At 39.9% G+C, this 20,084-nt stretch overlaps 2 protein-coding genes across 5 annotated transcripts in view; both read right to left on the bottom strand.

Annotated features, from left to right (window-relative positions):
- Positions 1-58: 58 nt before the first annotated feature.
- On the bottom strand, positions 59-5,180 carry emb (embigin). The gene is made up of 9 exons (XM_005753737.2): positions 5,029-5,180; positions 4,220-4,297; positions 3,771-3,954; positions 3,401-3,483; positions 3,085-3,221; positions 2,010-2,165; positions 1,467-1,587; positions 1,327-1,360; positions 59-1,246 (listed from the first exon to the last, which is right to left on the bottom strand). Exons 1-9 carry the CDS (start codon positions 5,099-5,101, stop codon positions 1,186-1,188), a joined length of 927 nt encoding a protein of 308 aa, XP_005753794.1. The 5' UTR covers positions 5,102-5,180; the 3' UTR covers positions 59-1,185.
- A 3,394-nt stretch (positions 5,181-8,574) lies between these two features.
- Positions 8,575-20,084, bottom strand: part of malt1 (MALT paracaspase 1) — a 15,535-nt gene continuing 4,025 nt past the window's right edge. For 3 of the 4 annotated variants that reach the window (XM_005753735.1, XM_005753733.2, XM_005753734.2), the window contains exons 5-18: positions 19,079-19,226; positions 16,995-17,173; positions 16,782-16,878; positions 16,635-16,682; positions 15,506-15,529; positions 15,357-15,401; positions 14,232-14,435; positions 13,738-13,915; positions 12,711-12,782; positions 12,505-12,632; positions 11,937-12,086; positions 10,786-10,943; positions 10,533-10,658; positions 8,575-9,386 (exon numbers count right to left, since the gene is read on the bottom strand). In XM_005753735.1, the coding sequence (XP_005753792.1) occupies positions 8,895-9,386; positions 10,533-10,658; positions 10,786-10,943; positions 11,937-12,086; positions 12,505-12,632; positions 12,711-12,782; positions 13,738-13,915; positions 14,232-14,435; positions 15,357-15,401; positions 15,506-15,529; positions 16,635-16,682; positions 16,782-16,878; positions 16,995-17,173; positions 19,079-19,226 (2,049 nt within the window). In that variant the 3' untranslated portion in view covers positions 8,575-8,894. The remainder of the gene's footprint in view (positions 9,387-10,532; positions 10,659-10,785; positions 10,944-11,936; positions 12,087-12,504; positions 12,633-12,710; positions 12,783-13,737; positions 13,916-14,231; positions 14,436-15,356; positions 15,402-15,505; positions 15,530-16,634; positions 16,683-16,781; positions 16,879-16,994; positions 17,174-19,078; positions 19,227-20,084) is intronic. The other variant, XM_005753736.2, reaches the window with a different exon arrangement.

The following is a 20,084-nucleotide window of genomic DNA, read 5'->3' as shown; positions in this document are numbered from 1 at the left end:
CAATGGAAATTTGCGTGTGTGTTGGGTATTATGAACTGAGAGTTAAGGGAAGCATAGAAAGAAGCAATAATTTAACAAATATCTGTAGCATCTTGGGCGAATCTGTTGTGTGAATACATATTTCTGACTCCCGTCATCTCAGCCTGGGCTGCTTCTGCGACAGACGTGTTGGCGGCACACAACAAGAGTTCAGAAATATAGTAGCTTCAACACGTTTAAGTAAATTCATTAACTCCAGCCAAACTCAGCATGTCTCACACAGGCTGAGGAACGAGCCGCTCTAGTTTACTTTCTAAATGCAGTGATACAGATTTGTTTCTGACAGTCGCAGCTGTGGGTGTGTCGCCTCTCGCTGTGGTCACAGCTACAACGGTCTACACGATTGTGTGTCGTGGTATAGCTTAGCTTTTCTCCGTGGGGAAGAGGAAGTGCAAAGGTTATTCAGGACAAAAACATCCACTGTATTTATAGAAAAAATAATAAATGGCGGATTTTCAAAACTGACTCTTGTTATTGTTGCTTAATCCATCCTAAACGTATTTTTCTGTTGACTGCTCTGCTGACGTGTTAACAGACACATTTTTGAAGTGTTTCTTTAGTGCTCGGAAATAAGTTTCAAATGAATCCAACACTGAAACGGTGGTTTGTGTAGTTTTTAATCGGCTTGTTTGTATACGGTGCAGTCATTTTTGGGGAAGAAACTATGACTCTGTGACTCTTCTCCTACACGTAAACGCAAAACAGATGCACAAATATGATGAATATGTGAAGTTATATTTTGATTTACATGTTATTCAAGTACTGTAGATAGATTACTGCAAGGACAAAAGTCATTGGAAGCACAGTGAAAGGTTAGTCAAAGAGTGTAAGGCACTGCTACGAACCACAGAGAAGAAAAACGGGTTAAAGTCATTTGAAGTTTACGGTGTTGCCAACAAGAAGAGAAAGGGGAGGGGACAAAGATGACGTGATGTGTCAAGAGAAGCGTGTCTGGGTTTCCGCACAGGAAGTAAACAGGAAAGGAAAGAGGCCCCTTGTGTTGCAAACTCGAGTGTTGATTAGCTGGAAGCTGTTGCACTCTGAGTGTTGAAACAAAGTGATGCAGTTATAACAGATGCCACAATAACCGTATAAATGTTGCTAGCGTTCACTTTTAAAAATGAGTTTTAAAGCTGGCTGCAGTCTTTAAACTTTGCGCTGCCTCATGGACGTATTACCCTCCAGCTCCTTAGCTTCTTCCTGAGGCCTGGCAGAAAAAAAAGAAGTCATTCTTGGATTATGAAATCTGCAAGTATCTTAAAAGAAATACTGCGTCATTGTACTCACAGCTCGTTCTTTTGGTTGCCGTTCGGCAGATTTTCTGAGAATGAGACCGATAAATACAAGTTAAAAATAAGCTTTGTCATAAAATGTTGCAAAAAGTATATGATAGTGATACAAATAAGAGCTGGATGATGTTTATCTACCCTCTTCTGTGTTGTTCTTCCTGGAATGAATTTTCTCGTAGAGCAGGATGGCAGTGACCAGCACGATAACTTCAGCCAGGATGGTTAAGAAGGGTTTCAGGGGCTCAATGAAGCTGATAATCTTCAGTACGGAAAGAGGAAATATTATATATCACTACTCCTACTGTTTTCAGTCACATCCACAGGAAAGAAGTACAGATGTTTTATCTTATGGGATTAGTAGACTGCACTCGGTGTCTATTCTGCCGAGTAGTTTTAAAAGCTTTATATGTTTGAGTAGTTTTTGTAGTTTGAAGCCTGTGGAGTTGGGCTCTCAGTGGTTCACCAGACCAATCATGACAGGCCATGATTAATAGCATATTTTTTTTATTTTACAAAAGCAGTAACCAGTGAGTTTTTAAAAAAAATGGGATGCAAAGAGAGACATTTATTTATTTATTATCAAACTAATAATAAATCCCGGGTCTGAATTACAAACTGCTCGGGGGCTGTACAGGTACAGAGTTCCTTTTGTTTACTGACAGCTCCACAAGGTTTACTGACCTTGAGCTCCACATGGCTCACTGAGGTGCCGACGCGGTACACCGCCCCACAGTAATAGGAGCCAGAGTCTTCATCTGTCAGGTTGCTGATCTTCAGCTTCGTCTTCCACCCTTCATTGTGGATTTCATAGCGCTGAGGCTCTTCAACAATGAGGATCTGTTCCCATATATATCAACATACGTTAACATGACACCGTTTGGATTTTGCTGAACGACACAGTAACAACAACAAATTTAAATGTCTTTGAAGCCAAATGAGGGAAAAGAAGGAGAATTAAAAGGAAAGATTCACGAAGCTGTGCTATGATCCCATTTGACACCCAACCTGCCTCCCAACAGGAGCGTTGTAGGTTTTTGCTTTTTATTTTTTCCACTTAAAAAAATAAAATGACCCACACAACAAAAAATCAGATAAATAAATCAAGTTAAAAGAAGACCCCAGTCCATTGGGATGTTATCCATTGCATCTATTATCTTAAACTAATACTGCATCACATTACAGGCACAATTAAATATCAGTAATGCTGAACTTGTTATCCCATTACAAACAGCTATAACTACTAGATACTGGAAATGTGTATTTAGCATGCATAATATAAAGCATGACAAGCTTTAAAAAGTATGCACACTTGCACATATTTCCCTCACTGCCCCAGCACATTCTGGAAACGCATGTATTGTGTCATAAATACAGGTAATTTATCATAAGTACAAGCTCTAATGTTTCCCACCACTGTGCTTTAATGCCTGCTCATGTTCATTTATAGGATCTTATGCAGAAAAAGACCAAACATGAGGAATATGGATAAAAGGATAAACCATCCACCTATGAACAGTAATGAAAAGGTTTACTTCGACTTTCACAAAATATGAGGAGCTGTTAAAAGTAGACACTTTGTTTGGTATAAGATAATTAAGATAAATAAGGATAATTCAAGATGTGTAACATGCAAAGCTGCTCTTTAAGAATATTCTTGAGAATAAAAACATGGGAGATGAACATAAGAGATCCTACTTGAAGGAATGTCAATTAAAAATGATCAGTGACACAACTGTACCGGCTCTGAGCAGCTTACCTTTTCTGTCCCATTGACTTTATACCAGGTCCAGGTTCTGGGCTCTGGTTTGGTTTCCTCCATTTTACAATAAATCACCACAAAGTCCCCCAGATAGCTGACTATCGGCTTGTCTCGCACCTCACTGATCTGTGGAGCTGGAGGAAAACGACTGAGATGATGATGCTTATGAAGACATAGCAGCACTGCACAGCCTCAGTCGAGTGTTATATATTGATATTCACTATAAATAGCTTGAGCAGGGACTTGAGCAGCTGATAGCAAAACAAATGAAGCTGTGAAATGTCTTGCAGAGATTCATTGTTTATTTCCTTACCTGCCAAAATAAAATCTATTTGTGCTTCAGTCCCAAAAACACAGGAGTAACTTCCAAGGTCTTGTTCACTGACAATATGGAAACTGTAAAGCAGAAGTCAAAGAGGGGTTTTAGATATTAACATAATAAATCAAATGCTCCTGTCCTCCAACTATCTGATTATTTTAACTAAACTGTTGCCCTACTTTCATGTAAAGATAGTTACAGCTGACATGGACAGGCATGAGCTGACACTGCAGTTCTATTTAAAACCTTTGATATATTCAGGTCTTTTGATAAAACGTTGTAACAGTTTTTGAGCCACTCGGAGGGGAACTGCAAAGTGGATTTTCTAAAGCTGTCAGATAAAATATGCACATGAAGTACTTACTCTTGTTTGAGAGTATACTGCTCATTCTCCAGCTGCACAGAGCGCTCACTGTCCTGAATCGTCTTCCCATCTTTTGTCCAATAAACGCTAATGTTTGGTAGTTTCTTCTGATTCCCAGTCCACGTACAGGCTAGCGTTAGATTTACAGGCTCATGCAGCTGGATTTCCTCTGTGTGATTTTCACCTGTGTGGAGTTTTGTGGAACAGTTAGAAACACACACACACACACACACACACACACACACACACACACACACACACACACACACACACACTAAAGGCAAAATCAGGCTCTGATTTAAATCCAGCTCCACGTGGTCACAACAACATGGAAATCCTTACATCTTTGTCATAGCACAATATTTTACAAGATAAATAACTTATCAACATGTGTTCTTTAGCCATATTTACATGAGCAGTAATAAGGAAACACAACATGCAGAAATTACCTTTAAGAACAACACTTTTTACAGTTGTTTTAAGAGCAGTGGTGGGAACCTGTGGCGCTTTGGTTGAGCCCAACGTGTCTGACAGGAAAAGAAGTAAATGTATAAATATACAGAGTCTTTTACTGTGTGTAAAATAATTCAAAAGGTACAATATTATTTATACCAATATTTTAAGGTGATTTTAAGGCAGATATCAGTGTTGCTACTTTGCTGCCGTGTGAAACAGCTCGTAACTGTCTGTGAAAAGTGTCCTCTACATAACGGCAACAAGGTTGTTTCCTTCATCATCTTTTCAAAGAGATGTTTTCTTAAATAATTACATAAATATCATAAGATTGGGATTAAAATGTATTCAGACAAAAAAAAAAAGAAATAAGCACTGAGTAACTTTAAGGTTTTATCTTTTTGTCTGTTATATAGTTCTTAAACTAACACACATGCACAATCGCAGAATGAAGCATAATGAGGCGACAATTAAAATCATATCAATATAAAAATCCTTTGCAAGCACGATAATTAAGTAACCTAGTGTTTTGATTTTTCCTTTTACATTTTATCCTATGATGATTACAAATATTTGTCTTGAGGGAAACAGTTTGAGACACATGTATAAGGTGAAAAATCATAAACAATCACTACCAGTATGCTTCAAACCAAATTATGTTGCACACAATTATGTGAAAATCTTATGACATTTCGTTCTGGCCCTTACAAGGTTACGGGACCATTTGGTGGAACAGAGAAAAGGCTGAACAGAGCTTGAACACAACCACAAAACACAGCAAAAATGAAACCCAAAATGAATTTACTTGTATTGATGTGTCTGCAGCAGACGCAAAGCAGGCAGATCTGAAAAAGCGGCTGCTTCCAGGAGGCTGACATGGTTATCGTCCCTCTGTCCTCTCTGTGAGCAGGTTCCTCACTGTCTCTACAGACTGCACGGTATAACCACCCCACCCCTTCTCCCTCATCTGCACAAGTGACGCAGCCATGATATCACTCTGCAGCCTGTGGGTGGCTGCCTCCATCCATTATTCACTCAGATGGGGTTCGTGTCTGGATGTTGTGCTGCAGTTTGTGGTGCCCTTCAGGACTGCATATTAACAGAAAATGTTAAAATAATGTGTATCTGTATTTGCGTGTATACTTTGATAAAAATGTTAAATCTGTCCCAGCCTGACTAGGCTGCTACTGTGCAGCTACGTGCAAGGTGTCCTGTTGTGTTATTTGAGAAGGTCACATGAGCTGAATCCCCTCATGAAATATCAAAGAGGGGCAACTAACAAAGTACCAATTCTGTTACTGGAAATGATACAGTTCTACCTTGATATGAGTATAAATTTAATATTATTCAATTGTTCACAGTTATACCAAGTGAAACACTAAAAGTAGCCTCACTCTAGTTCTCACAGCGTGGTGTTTACCTCTAAAGTTACCCATAGTCTAATTCTTCTCCTCACCACAGTAGAAATGTTCACATGTTTTGGTATCAATCTCAATTTGTTCTGCATTTTTTTAATGTTTAATTCTTAAATCTGTTTCAGCCTTAACATTATTAATATTCAGTTGCCTTTTTATTTCCGGTTTGGCTTAAAAGATAGCTTCTTTAACTAACAGTCTTGACTAGGTCAGCCAATACATTGTAAAAAGGAAATGGGGCTGCATTGCTAGACTGTGGTTTAGTTGTTTCTGTCACAGTGTGGTACTAATTCTGTATGCCACACATAGTCCGATGAAGTGCAAATGAGTAATCAGGACTATCACCTAGCACGAGTGTTATTATGGAGTTGAGGAACTGATACGCACTCACTGGCCACTTCTTTAGGTATTCTTCGCGAGTGCTTCGCGAGGTTGGACTGTGTTTGCCTGTAGCACTGCTTTCTTTGTGTCATTCTTTCAACAAGGTGCTGGAAATATTTGTGGTCCATATTGACATGATAGCATCATCCATCCATCCATCCATCCATATCCATCCATATCCATCCATCCATCTACTGTCTGAATGTCGCAGCAGAAATCAAAACTCATCGATCCGATCTGATCTCATGCAGCTCCATCAGCACTCCCCATTCAGGTCAGAGGAAATTGGTCAGACTGCACATCGTCTTCATAGATGAAACAAGCGCATTCCTTTTTATTCAGTAATAGCACATACCAATTATATAATTGAGACAAAAGAAGTGAAATGGTTAGATATTTAGTGGTTGAAAGAAACTTATTGTGGTTGAAAGAAACTTGAAGTACTTTTTTTTTTGTTCAAAACTATAATTTATTTATTTTCTATCTTCTGTCCCTTGTTGTGGACATCAGATCAGTTGCTGTGATTTTGTTCCTAATGCGTTCAGATCATGTTGAAATGTTCACTTTCAGTGTTCACTGTGTGTGAACAGCTCCAACAATATATATGAGAATATGATGAAGACAAATTCTTTAAGCACAATATACTAAAAACTAAAAATTGGCAAAGGCAGAGCAGACATACAAAAAAATTATTTCTTTAAATCTAGTTTAGTAGGTGGAAAATTCCCTTTTTCCTGTTCTGATTGTAGCTATTCTGTGAATAAAATGAATTGACTGGTGTGAATCGAAATGGTTGTGTGACTTTAGCTTGATCTGATTGGTCAAACAATTTATTTTTATTCATTAAGAGAGGCAAACTGGGCCTGGGCCAGGCTTCCTGGAGTGCTAGGCCATGTTTCACCACTGATTTACCACATGAGATTCAGGAGGGCGCTATTTCACACAGGGCATTATACAGTCAAGGAATGAGAAAAAGATAAAAATAGGGAAAGCTTGCCTTTTAATTAGCGAATATCAATCAACTGTGCAGCAGACTGTGTGAACCCTCAGCCAGTGATGTCTCAGCATCAGGCCAAGGCCTAAAGCAGCAACACCAACTTGGGGGTGATAATGTGAACAGTGGCAGAAATCCCAGGAAAGGCACTGGAGTGGAACACTTTTGGAAAGTTTCATGGTTCATTAACAAGACAGAGGCTAAAAAAAGTCCTCTGCTATAGAAGGGTGTAAGCTGGGCTCATAATGTAAGGCAGTGAGTTCGAGAGCAGTGGGCTCAGAGACAGAGGCTGACAGCAGAGAGGTGTTCTGCTGCCATCCTGAGGGGGTCAATAAAAATAAACAGAAAAACATAGGTAACTAATTTTTGGGGTTGTTTTTTTTTGTTGGTTTGATTGTTTTGATTTCAGGTGTATTGTTAGAGATCAGTAGTAGAAATTAACAAACATGAGTCATTAATATATGTTTAAGGTACTTTAAGGCTCATTTTCAGCTCCAAGTTTTATAGTAAACCAGCCCTATATGACTTCCCAGTAACACACACAATCAAATTAAAAACAATACTCAAGTGACTACCTGCCACACGCCTTGTAAACGTTACTTATGAACTCGATCTCCCACTCCAAAAGTATGAATATTTTGGAGCAGCACGGTGGTTAGCATGGTGGTTAGCACTGTTGGCGACTTGTCCAGCGTCTCGCCCTATGACAGCTGGCTCCAGCACCCCTCCACTCCAGCAAAGGATATGCGGAAGTGAATGAATGGATGGATGGATTTAAATTCTAATAAGTTACTTGATTGTAACCACGTGTTGCACTCTACATAAAGTGATCTATACTAATTAGAAGTCATGACTAAAGGGGACAAGAAATGCTGCACTGTTGGGCCCTACTCTCAGAAACTGAAGCCAGGTTTAATAACTAAGGGGTTAAAGTCTCGTGTGGTTGGTTGGTTCCGGAACTAGTGACAGAATCGATAACGCAGAGGAAAATAAGGTCACTAAAACTAAAATTCAGTTTAAGTTGATCACATCTGTGCTGTCTCCCATTGCAACAATGGGATTACTTTCACTCTGTCTCTTCAGCAGTAAGTGGCTCTTCGCTGTTTGGCTAGTTGCATTCAAACAGGAAAATCCAGGGTTAGCCGTAATGTTCAGGTTTGTAAAGCACTTTATAAATGACGGCCATATACTTTAATGGTATATATGTAAGATAAAATAAGGAAAGGGCGATCCACTATAAGATTATTTCCAATTTATGCTATTTCTACAATTCAGAGGAAAATAATATTATACTTTTTGAACCAGTATTTGATGGCTGTAATGATATATCACCAGTTAACCCATTCATATATTTACACAGTGAAAGCAGAGAGAACATAAAAATACACACAAATTCCTCATCCAGCTGGTGGATTCAAACCCAAGACTTTTGCTGTGAGGCAAGAGTGCTAACCACTGCACCACCCTTAACCTTCATATATAATAACAAAAAAGCTGCCAAGTCACAAATGTATAAGTAATAATTATAAATACAGGAATACAAACATGGATGTAAACCACCTCTTTTTCTCAGGTTTATTTGATAAAATGCATACCATGTACCGTTTTTATTTTAATGCCCACCTAGTTTGTAGTTTAAATGCATCTGGCTAAGAAAAATAGTTTCAGCTCTATTTTTAAGTCTCTGAAATACTGTTACATGAGGACCTATTAGTCAGTTTACTCAAATACATGTTTTCAGTTCTCAAAACAGATTTACAAAGGTCAGCATAACACTTTCTGAAACAACCGATGTATAAAATATACATTTGAAATATGTAACAACAAGAGCAGCAGTAATATAGATTCAGAACTACAGACATTTAAAGCTTCTATTCTGTCTCACTGTGGCTGTAGCTGCAGACTGTTGATGAACACAGTCTGCAGCTCGTTGATGTCGTCTGTGGTCTCTATGGGAATGCTGAGCCTGCCTGGTGAGCTCGAAAGCCCACCGGAGGTGTACGGTGGGTCATAGCGACACTGGCTGAGATTTTCATAGTAGATATCCCCGCAGCCTCCAACTGCGCCCTGCAGATGCTCACCGATGTCCAAATAGCGATGCTGCGGGGAGAGGCGGTTGTAGTCCTGGGCCTGGTGTGACCCGTGATAGAGGTGGTGGCGGTGTTCGGGTCCAGGGCTGTGACAGGGGCTGTGGGATGGACTGTGGGGCATCAGGCAGGTCTGCAGGCAGCTGTTTCGCCGCATGGCCCGGTGGAGATCCAGTCGGGCTATCAGCGGCTTTCCAATGTTGACGCTTTTCGTCCAGTGGATCGGATGATCGTCGTCCATAGCAGTGAAGGTTCCCTGAAGGCACACGGTGAAGACCAGCTCCTCCTGTTGCATGAGGTGTTAGCACACAAAAAGTTGTATTAATCTACACTCAAAGCTGTTGTAGCACAAAATGAAACCACATCAAATAATTTCTGAATTATAAATCATCTTAACAACTGTGAATAAACTTTATGGTGACCAGGTAAATCCTCCTACTTCCAGTGATCCTATAAGTTTTCTATGTGTCAACTATTCAATAGTTTATCTATACAAGAGGAAAAGTTTAATGACTTTTCCTTTACACACGCAAACATCACTATATCTATTAGATCAGAGATTAGCGAGGATTAGCAAGAGGAGAAGATCTTAATAAATCATAATCTGGGGTGGCTGTGGCTACATGTAGCTTGCCATCACCAGTGTGTGAATGGGTGGGTGACTGAATGTGTAAAGCGCTATACAAATACAGCATTTCATAATGCCTCTCAGCCTCTTAGAAGATCCACATGTGAAAATCCTATTTGATTTTCAACGAATTTGATTTTTACATTCGTTGATCTCTGACATCAACATGTTGTGACCCTGACCATTAACCATCATCTTTTATAGCTGAAGAGTAAAGATTATCCGCAGATGTCGATGTAGCAGCGGAGCAGATGTTACAGATGTTATACAAAGCTTCTCTGCCTATCCATTAAGTGGTGCAGAAGGTGGTCAGGAGAAATCATTAATTTTCCATAAACATTCATCACAGTTATTCATTTGGATGACCTCTGATGGAAAGAATAGCAAATGTGTACTCATTCAAACTAAATTCAAGCTGAATTCAAACAGCAACAGGATTGAAAGGATATAATTCCCTCAGCAAGTAACATGAATGCACTCCACAGCTGGTAGCTTAATATCCAGACACACGTTAGGGATTGCTCCACCCTTTGTGTAATATCTCCACATCTATTCCTACTCCTCAGATCAACTTATCCATCAACCAGAAAAAAGCCAGTTACATTCACACTGTGGCCTGGGAAGTGCGAGTATAGTTAAAACTCCATGAAACACATCCCACTACGCTCCGATCAGCTCACCAGTCTCAGACCTCAAATTAACCATGATGTTAGCTGGATCCAGCACTCTATATTTCCTCCAGTTAGGTCCAGCTCCGAAATCTAGCACACTAAGCGATATACTGTAAATATTTATAATTCTTACCCTAAGCTTCTGCAGTGAGCTGAGTCTGGTGTAGAGACAGTGTTGCGGCAGACTGCTGGACAGGAGGTAGATCCCTGTCTCTTCTGGAGTTTCTCTATTCATCAATTTAGGATCTACATCAAGGTCCTAAGGGAGTTTTCACAAACAGAAAAAGTTGCATATTTACAGACACTTATGGTGTAACTTCTCCTTCACTGCTTAGTGATAGACAGATACAAATGTATGTTCTGCTTTCAGATTCATGAGAGCATACCTGTGAGAAGTCAGTGACGTGTGCTTGACAGAAGGACATGTCTGTAGGTTTCTTAACGATGTGAGTGTAAATCACGAGCACATTGGAGAACTCCGCAGCGAAGCCCAACTTAATCTGAGCGCCGCAGTCAAAGTTGAGACACATACTCTCAGGAAGTTCTGCAGTAAAATACAGAGACGAATTTAGACTCACATACATTTAAGTTTGCATACATTTGACCGAAAGTCCACCTGTAACCATTTACTTAAAATGAAAACTGAAAAACTTTGACTCCCATGTCCCAAAGATTAATAATAACAGCTTTATTATTATTAATCATGTGTGTGTGTGAATAGTTTTTTGTTTTTACATTGCCCTTGTGCCTAAAAGAATTGAAAGAAAAATGCTAAATATGCATTACAGTCCTTTTAGTACAACTAAATAATGACTAACACAACAATATGTCAAATATATATCACTCATTCACCAAAAAATGTCTTAGTTTGTAAAATACTGAATGCTTTCACTGCTTCTCTCTCAAATGCCACAAATAAAACAGGCACGAAAGAAAAAGCAGCATTTAAAGTGAGAAACCTAACAGGTTGGGACAATATTTAGAGGAACTGGGTCCCCCTCAGACACTGTGAAAGCAAGATTTACAACAGTAAGAGCGAATGACTTCTCCACTGTAGGGGCAAATACTAGAAGAGGCACCGTGGCTGTTACAGGGTGCGTCTCTCACTCTACTGATTGTTGCCCCTTGACCAAGTTTCTACCAGTATAAGCTGAGCACTTTTTCACCATTTGTAAACGTACACCTCCTGGGCACCTCCTGGGTGAGGTGTTCCAGGCATGTCCCACCGGAAGGAGGCCACGGGGCAGACCCAGGACACGCTAGAGAGATTATATCTCTCGGCTGGCCTGGGAACGCCTTGGTATTCCCCCGGATAAGCTGGAGGAGGTGGCTGGGGAGAGGGAGGTCTGGGCCTCTTTGCTTAGGCTGCTGCCCCCGCGACCCGGCCCCGGACAAAGCGGATGAAGATGGATGGATGGATGGATGGATGTAAAAATCTGACTGAGCCTCCAGTTCTGAGCTGCCATAGGCAAACAGGGTTTTTCCAAGCAGAGATAACATATAAAAAAATGCTTTAAATCTCTAGTACTAAACTCACCGTGAGCTTTTGCCCACTGTCGGCTGTGGGCATGAGCGAGATCAGCGCTGTCTCCGGGCAAAATAGGATCCGTCAGCGCTCTCCTCTCCGACAGACTGCTGCGGATCTCCAGAGCCTGCTTCCCCTTTGTAGCGTCAAACTGGCCCATATCTGTGCGCAAAACATAAATCAGACAGTATGCAGTTATTATAACACAAAAAGCCAAAACATCCTTACATGACCTGAAACGTAATCAGATTAAAAACATTGCATTGGGAGTTGAGAGGCATTGGATTTTTAATTTAACAAAAGCTAATGGATCATAAACTTGTGGGTCCTTGAAGGAAACTCCATTAGCCAACAAGCATGGAAGAATAATGGAAAGCAGAATACGTTTAATTAAATTGTTTTATTCTTTTCATCAAACTGACCGCTGAAACACATCCTGCAGGAAACACAGTAACTGAAATGCAATTTAATTTTAATTTTGCCAAAGGATTCAAAATGCTCTGCTGATCATCTTTTAACTAAGTGCTTCCTACATTGTCTCTGATGTTAGCATATGCTGTATTTTTGTGTTGTTTCTTACCCTCGGCGACTCTGTCCAGCACCACAGTGATCTTCTCGTCATCCAGCAGGCGCTTCTTCAGAAACTTGACAAACACACCGTTGGTGAAGCCGGTGGAGCTTAGCTCAAAGGCCTCTGCATCTTGGCACCTGAACAGCCAAACAAATAATTCAACATTTCATATCTGGGAAACCAAAACCATGTATGAAGTTAATTTATGGACTTACGTAGCATATCCAAAGACAATGTTGGCGGTAACCCTCAGGACGACGTTTGAAGTGCTGTCATCGTGAATATTCCTGAAATTAAATATGTAAAATTTTGATACTTTCTAAACTTTAAGCTAGAGAGACAATAGTTTCCTAACTGTCCTTTTCTTAAAGAAAACTGAATATATGCAGTGCTCAAAGAAAATTAGAGGAACACTCAAAGCAGACATTGGGTCTTGAAGGTCGACGTACATGCTCGTAATGAGATGCCGGATTACATCCTGTTTGATCTTCTCACAGACCTGGATCAGGACATCGAGAGCTCCTGGATAGTCCGTAGCTTAATTTGACACATGGTCTTTTATCCCCATACCAAACAGCAATCAGTGTAGTGCTGGCTAGCATGTTTAGGTCTGATCTTCAAAGGATATGCCTCCCCAGACCAACACTGACCCAATACAAACAAATCATGTTGGATGATGTTACAGGCATATTGTTCACCAAGGTGTCTCCAGATACTTTGTCACATGTGCTCGGTGTGAATCTTCTGCTACACCCTCCACAATCTTGAGACTGTGTCGGGAGACACAGCAAACCTTCTTGTGATGACACATGCAGATGTGCCATCCTGGAGAAGGTGGACTACCTGTGCACCCTGAATGGGCTGTGGATACCATCTCATGGTATGAGCAGTGACAATGCCACTAACAAACACCAAAACTAGAGAGAATCAGTCAGGAGGGACGAGGAGAGAGCAATTCAGTTCAATTTTATTTATATAGCACCAAAACTGTTGCCTCAATGCAGTTATAGCAGTGGTCAGTAACGGCCACTTGTGCAACCTTTCCTTTTGGGGGCGATGTCTTCTTGTTACCTGCTCAGTGCCACTGGTATCACTTTTATTTGAACCAATTTTTGAAATGGGTTCACAATGTTTCCTGCTTTGTAGCAGGACAGACGGATACCCCGGAGGTTTAACTGACTGTGTGTTATACAGTGATGATCTGTGTTCTCTTGATTTTTTCTGAATGACTCTAGCACTCACCTCTTCCTGCACATGTCCAGCAGAAAAACATTGAGGTCCGTCTCCTTTTCCTGCATCAGTTTAAGGATGCTCTGCACACACAAACAGTTGGCTGAGCGGTACGGATTTGGAGCATCTACTGGCACCATGAAACTGTTTCCATAGTTTTCATATCCGTGACCAGCATAGTACAGCAGACCTAAAGAGGAAAGTCGGCATTTCAGTCAGGCAGCTGAGAGATACAAGATCTGGTTGCATACAGCTTTTTTTTACTGTTGTTATTTAATGTTTATTTAATTAGAATAACATTTGTTAAGTTATAAATAATCTTGAAAATGCTATGCATTCATTTATATTTTCTTATTTTATCTAAATATTGTTTATGCTTAGATTAGAAGGATTAAAATGGTAGTGTTTCTCTTTCATGCTGTGTTTTGGGATCCGTATATTTCTGTCACCTTCTGGGCTGAAACAATGGTCCAAACCGCTCAGAGGTAAGTCAAATGCAAACGTACCATAGACTCCTTTGTGAAGCAGCAGTAGAAACTCATCTACAGCATTTCTCATCTCTGACTCTGTGAGGTCTAGTAGCGAAACCACCTTGAAGTTTAGCTGCCGCAGGAGGTTAGTGAGATCATAAACATCCACCATTGGAGCTTTAAGCTGCGGGTGGTTCTGGTAAGACAGGTTTCCGATCAGCAGGGCCACTTTGTCAGTTGCTGGGACCAAACACATGAAAGGGAGAAAATGATGAATGTAATAAAAGGAATACCATCCAAAAATCAATGACATACATGGTTTCAGAACTGGAAAGTGAAGTGGAAACAGAAAATAACTGAAAAATAAAATGACATGTGTGACAACGGTGCAAAATCCAGTTATGAAACCTTACAGGTGTGTAGCGAACATCAGAACAAAGGCAAAGTTCACTGGAACATGACGTTAAGTAGTATCGGTTTAAAGGTGTTATAACGCAGGGGCTTTCCTTTTTTCCCCACATACGACTCATCTGCTTTGCTTACTTTTAATATCATGTAAATGACAACAAAGTCCATGTTTTTTTCCTGTCCTTATTTGAGTAAATCTGCTGGTACTGTTTTGCACAGGATCGTTTGTTCAGTTAGACTACAATAAACAATGATTTCCAATGGCAGTTCCTATTTTTTTTTGCATGGCTGCACAGTACATGTTAGAGCAAGAAAAACATCCATCAGAAGAAACGGGAAATTTACATACATTCACAGCATTTGCGGTTCATTGTTTGCACAAACTAGAAACTGAGGTAGAGATGATAAGAATCATAATAACCAAGAAATGGAGGGAGGGAGGAAGGAAGGAAGTGTTTCATACAACAGTGACATTATTATCACGCTGATGTCATAAAACACGCCAGCCTTTTGTGAAGCTTTTCCTTTTTTGGTGAGTAGCTTTTTTTAGTGGGTGTTATTCTCTGGTGTTTAGTGCATGATGCTGCAAAGTGTTATTTTGTCCTTGTGTGTGGCTGCTAACACTGTGCTACAAGAAGGTTTCACATCTTTGTGTTGGCGTAAGTACTGAGACTGAAACTGATCGCAGTAGTATCGCACATGCAAAGTAGAGGAACTGTGCACCAGCCATCAGTCCTGCATAAAGACACTCACCATAAAGTTGTTCAGGAATACTGTTTAGGAAGAATTCATTGGAACCTAAAAAACAACAAGAAAGTCAACACAAAGCCAAGTATAACATAGGAAGTGCTGTTTAAGAGAAATATTTGATGTCTGTGTTTGCTGCGCGTGGTTCCTCTTACCTTCTCCAATGGCGTAAATGTCATCTAGGGAAAAAAAATATCATTATCACTCAAGTTTAGTGTACAAAACTGATTAGTTAAAGGAAAGGGTGAAACTTAATAGTAATAAAAGTAATAGTAATAATATTCAGAATTAATAAGAAAGAAAAGACCAAAACCAACACTGAGGTAATCTGCTAACATCTCTTTGTGCACAAGGACACACGATCAGTCTGCTCTTTGTCTACATTTCATTTATAGACTCTACAGAGATTCAGGGGAAGCAAACAGATGCATGAAACAGTGAGCAAAAAGCATTTATTGTTTCAGTATTTAAGTAATATTTTCCCCTCTGATTCAGCTCAAATAAATGTGACTGAGCATTCAACTTAAAATGGCTTGCAACTGTTCTCATAGTGGTCCAGAGTGGGATACTACACCACTGGATTTAAATGATGTGTTTCAGAAACATTTTTACACAGATTTCTTTTTTTTTTTTACTTCCAAGCTGGCCAGAAAAACAACTTGTTTAAATGAGTAAACACTTTTTAAATGATGCTGGAAGCTCGTAGGTTGTTTTTTTTCCCCCGCAGTAGCAAACACTGTGTCATGTCACTCCTAGTTCCCCTCAATCTCTACAACTGAAGTAGAGAGTACAAAATTAGCATGACCCACAGAGCCACAAAAACCACAATAATTGAAAAAACAAAAGAATGATACACAGAAACTATTTGGTGGTCTAAATGTTTCTTTGTGAGTATTTGTAACAGTCAAAGGATGCTGAGTGTGGGACTGCAACAGTCATCATCACACGTAATGGACACGTAACCACAACTTAGTGCTGTAGAAATTTTCCCCCATACAGCAATCGAGCTCTGTCACACAGACAGAGAAACACGATGAGTGGTTGAATTGGATCACTTCAGTAAGTACCACAGATAAATATGAAATGCATTAAAGATGACAGGAAGGATTGATTTTAGTACAATCAGAAAGCATGCATGTGAGTTTTGTGCTGATTAGTGAGAATAATCCAAGACCACGATCCACATGCAATCTGAATGAAGTTGTGATTTCCATTCGCATGCAGCTAACACCTGCTAACTGTTACCCAATTTAAAACACCATGCACCAGTGCCTTCAACTCTACCTTCAGAGCACTCCATTGCCCCTGAAATCTGGACTGATATCCTTGGTGCTTTCAGTTAAGAACAGAGGCAAATAATCGCTCAAATATGATGACAATGAAACTGGTTCAATAGTAATTTTAAACAAAATGTCCTCAAGTGTGACATACCTATCACAACATCAACTTCATTGGTCCACATTCTCTCAGAGCTGCTGCTGATCTCACAGCGATATCTGCCTTGTTGTTCCTGCATCACGTGAGGAATCTGAAATATACACACAGTTATGCCACAACAGTTTTAATGTCTCAAAACACACACACGCACACGCACACACACACACAAGCAATAAAAGAAAAACATTTCTTCCCATATCCTCTCACCATAAGTTTCCTCTTTGTAGAATTCGGAATTGGGACTCCATTTCTGTGCCACTGGTATCGAGGAATCGGCCGTCCCACGGCTCCGCATTCCAGCTGCAAATCTTCCCCAACATGTAGCCGCTGGGACTGAGGCTGGATCACCACCTTTTGTCGACCATCTAAAAAGTGATAACTCTGCCCTGATGATATGAGGAAAGAAGACAATTACACACAGCACTGCATAACGTATTCTTCATCCGTTAAAGGATTCCCATTTGAGCTGGAAAAAGTGACAGAGTTTCAGGTCCCGCAAAAATAAACAAGTCCTGTTCAGACAAAGAACAGGAAACTGAGGTCAGTGAGCTTCAAACACTAACAATATCTCAGTGATGAATCATTTGTTTTCAATGGAGAAAATCTACATAAAGTCAGAATAAAATGTTGGAATACTGGAGAAAACCTTTGTACACAACACCAAGAAAGAAACTTCTGATTAATTGTGTAAACTGCAAGATTTTGCATACCGTTTTTTATGTTATTTAATTACTAGTACATTATTAGGTTGCAACTGTTGGTTGTTGTCCTCAAAGAGGGATATAGGTTAGCTGGGAAAGTTATTTTTATTAACAGTCAACCAAATCAGGCAAAGCTATTTTACAGTGACAAAAGCTTGTAGTGTGCCATTTATTAGCTTTGAGCAATAAGGCCACATCTTCGTCACAGCATCCATGTTATTTTCATATTCCAAGCACAGGAGCACAGGGTAGCTGGAAGGAAGTAAAACAAAAACTCATAAAAGACAAACATCTGAAGAGCATATGTATTAAATATTGCAAGTGTGCTAGCTATGTGCACAGTATATAGCTAGCGCACACTGCAAGGCATCAGGTCAGAACGATCACAGTCACTGGTCCTTTTTTGAGGATTTAAATTCCACACTTAAACTTCTTCTCTAGTACCACACATTCAAGATGTGTACCAGCAGGCGTGGCTCTGGATTATGAAATACTTCGCCTGCTATCCAAACAATATAACAACAAACTGTCAATCACTGCTGCTTTGCATTGAATAGACAAGAGCTTTTGGTCTTATAACTAATCTGTAACAATTGTGATGTAACAAGAGTGCAGTGTTTAACACCGCGCTAATTCGCACACACGCTAGATTCTTGAGATTCTTGGCTGAGCAGCTGTAGCGCAGAATTAATATTTAGCGCATTTATGCTAATAACCACAGCAATTAACCACAGGAATTACAAAATCACTTCTGCATCACGCTAAAGCCATTCACAAACGCTGCTAAAGAAACTTCAATGTTTTAGCTTTAACTGGAGATAAGATTACCAACGGCTCTACAAAAAAGGCCCTTTCTCTAACAGTAAGAACTCATGACAGCCCTCCTGTCTTGGCCAGAGTTGATGTGTTTTTGGAGGTTTTTTGGTAGGCGGAGTCAATCAATGCAAATGGGAGCACTTGGTCAGTTTCCAGCATTTGAGCTGTATCCCTCTCTCTCTCTTATCTACCCAGCATTGTGTTACTTGTTTTGCCTGCTTCAACCTTTTAATATAGTTTTGCATAGTACAACACCTTACACCAGGCGTGGGGGAACTCCAGGTCTCAAGCGCCAGTGTCCTACAGGTTTTAGATGTGTCCTCGATCCAACACAGCTGATTTAAATGGCTACATTACCTCCTCAGCATGTCTCGAAGTTCTCCACAGGCCTGGTAATGAACTAATTGTTTGATTCAGATGTGGTGACCCAGGATGATATCTAAAACCTGCAGGACACCGGCCCTTGAGTTCCCAATCCCCGTTCTTACACTCACCATTTTAACTCCACCTGCTGAGATGCTGACAACACTGACCTCATAACCTCTTTTCAGTTAATACTTTTAATTTAAACTGTGTCTCTTTCAGTTTTTGTCATGGCTCATGAGGTGAATTTCTTCTATCCACACAGCGGACAGCATATAGACAGTGATGTAATTCAACTCCTAAAGCCCAGAGATGTTAAATATTAACAATCAGAGCTGTAACATCAAACATCACCTTAACTGAATATGATTTTTGGACAGATCTACTGAATATAAACCTGCACAATCTTACCGTAACACAAGGTGACATTCAGGACATCCACCTGAGCCCAGTGGCTGAACTCAAAGGCATCTCCACAGTTGACTCTGCAGATGTAAAAACCAGCATCCTTCATCTGGACTGGACTTATTACCAAGTCTGGGGAGAAGCTGTTTGGAACCTGAAGTTTGAAAACCACATTTATTAGTTTACAAGGTTGTTCCCAGCTCAGAAGTGAGACAATTTCGACACCACAGTCATTTTATCTAATGCCTGAAAACTCTGCATGATGGAAACATTATGTCATCATTATGGACATAATAAACTGGAAGGTATATGCATTTTTCTCAACTTGGGCCTGTGAGCTTTGTCTTTCTTTGATCTTCTACTGTCAATGATCTTTATGAGTCGCTGAAATCCAAAAAGGGATGATAAAGTCTTTTACATCACAAGATCAGGAGCAAGCAGGGCACAAGGAGCACTGTTTCTATTTGAAAAAGGTGCTGATTGAGATCACTTCAAGCCCAAACTTGTTAATTTTGTACTTCAGCTCAAGTTTGTGACTCACTGCTTAAAATCCTGACTTCCTTAAAGACTTCTGCCAGGAAGTACTGCTTAAGGAAATGCATTTCAGAGACCGTGAGGCAAAGTTAACAGTTTGGGGAAAAATATTTTTTAAAATAACCTTGCAGTTACCTAAAATTACATTTAGTGTCTTGAAAAAAAATTGGAAAAAAATTGTGTATTTATAAAACTAATGTCCTTAGTTTTAGTCTGTTAGTTCATTTAGGGAAATCAGGCTGAAGAGGCTGACAAACAGCCTCCTTATAATCATTAAAAACACACAAACAACACTGACACTAATGAAATTTAAACATTAACTACACAACACAATGAGCAAAACCACTCTGTAAACTGAGTGAAAATAAACTAAAACCAAAACACAAACTCATTAGAAAAGATCAAAGCTTTGGGTAGAAACTTAGACATGAGCTCCTTCCTCCTAATACAGTTTTTTACAGACGCTAGGACACATTTC

Source organism: Pundamilia nyererei, unplaced genomic scaffold, assembly GCF_000239375.1.
Source record: "Pundamilia nyererei isolate P.nyererei 1_Seehausen unplaced genomic scaffold, PunNye1.0 scaffold00460, whole genome shotgun sequence".
NCBI lineage: Eukaryota > Metazoa > Chordata > Actinopteri > Cichliformes > Cichlidae > Pundamilia > Pundamilia nyererei.
The sequence above is the reverse complement of the archived record's forward strand: the minus strand, read 5'-3'. Positions and strand labels throughout refer to the sequence as shown.

What these genes read in the sequence shown, in the direction of transcription:
- emb (XM_005753737.2), bottom strand. Translation starts at nt 5,101, where the DNA reads ATGTCAGCCTCCTGGAAGCAGCCGCTTTTTCAGATCTGCCTGCTTTGC. An exon ending in CAGTATACTCTCAAACAAGA is followed by an intron (nt 3,484 to 3,770) that starts GTAAGTACTTCA and finishes TCTGCTTTACAG; the next exon opens with TTTCCATATTGTCAGTGAAC. An exon ending in AATAGATTTTATTTTGGCAG is followed by an intron (nt 3,222 to 3,400) that starts GTAAGGAAATAA and finishes GTTTTCCTCCAG; the next exon opens with CTCCACAGATCAGTGAGGTG.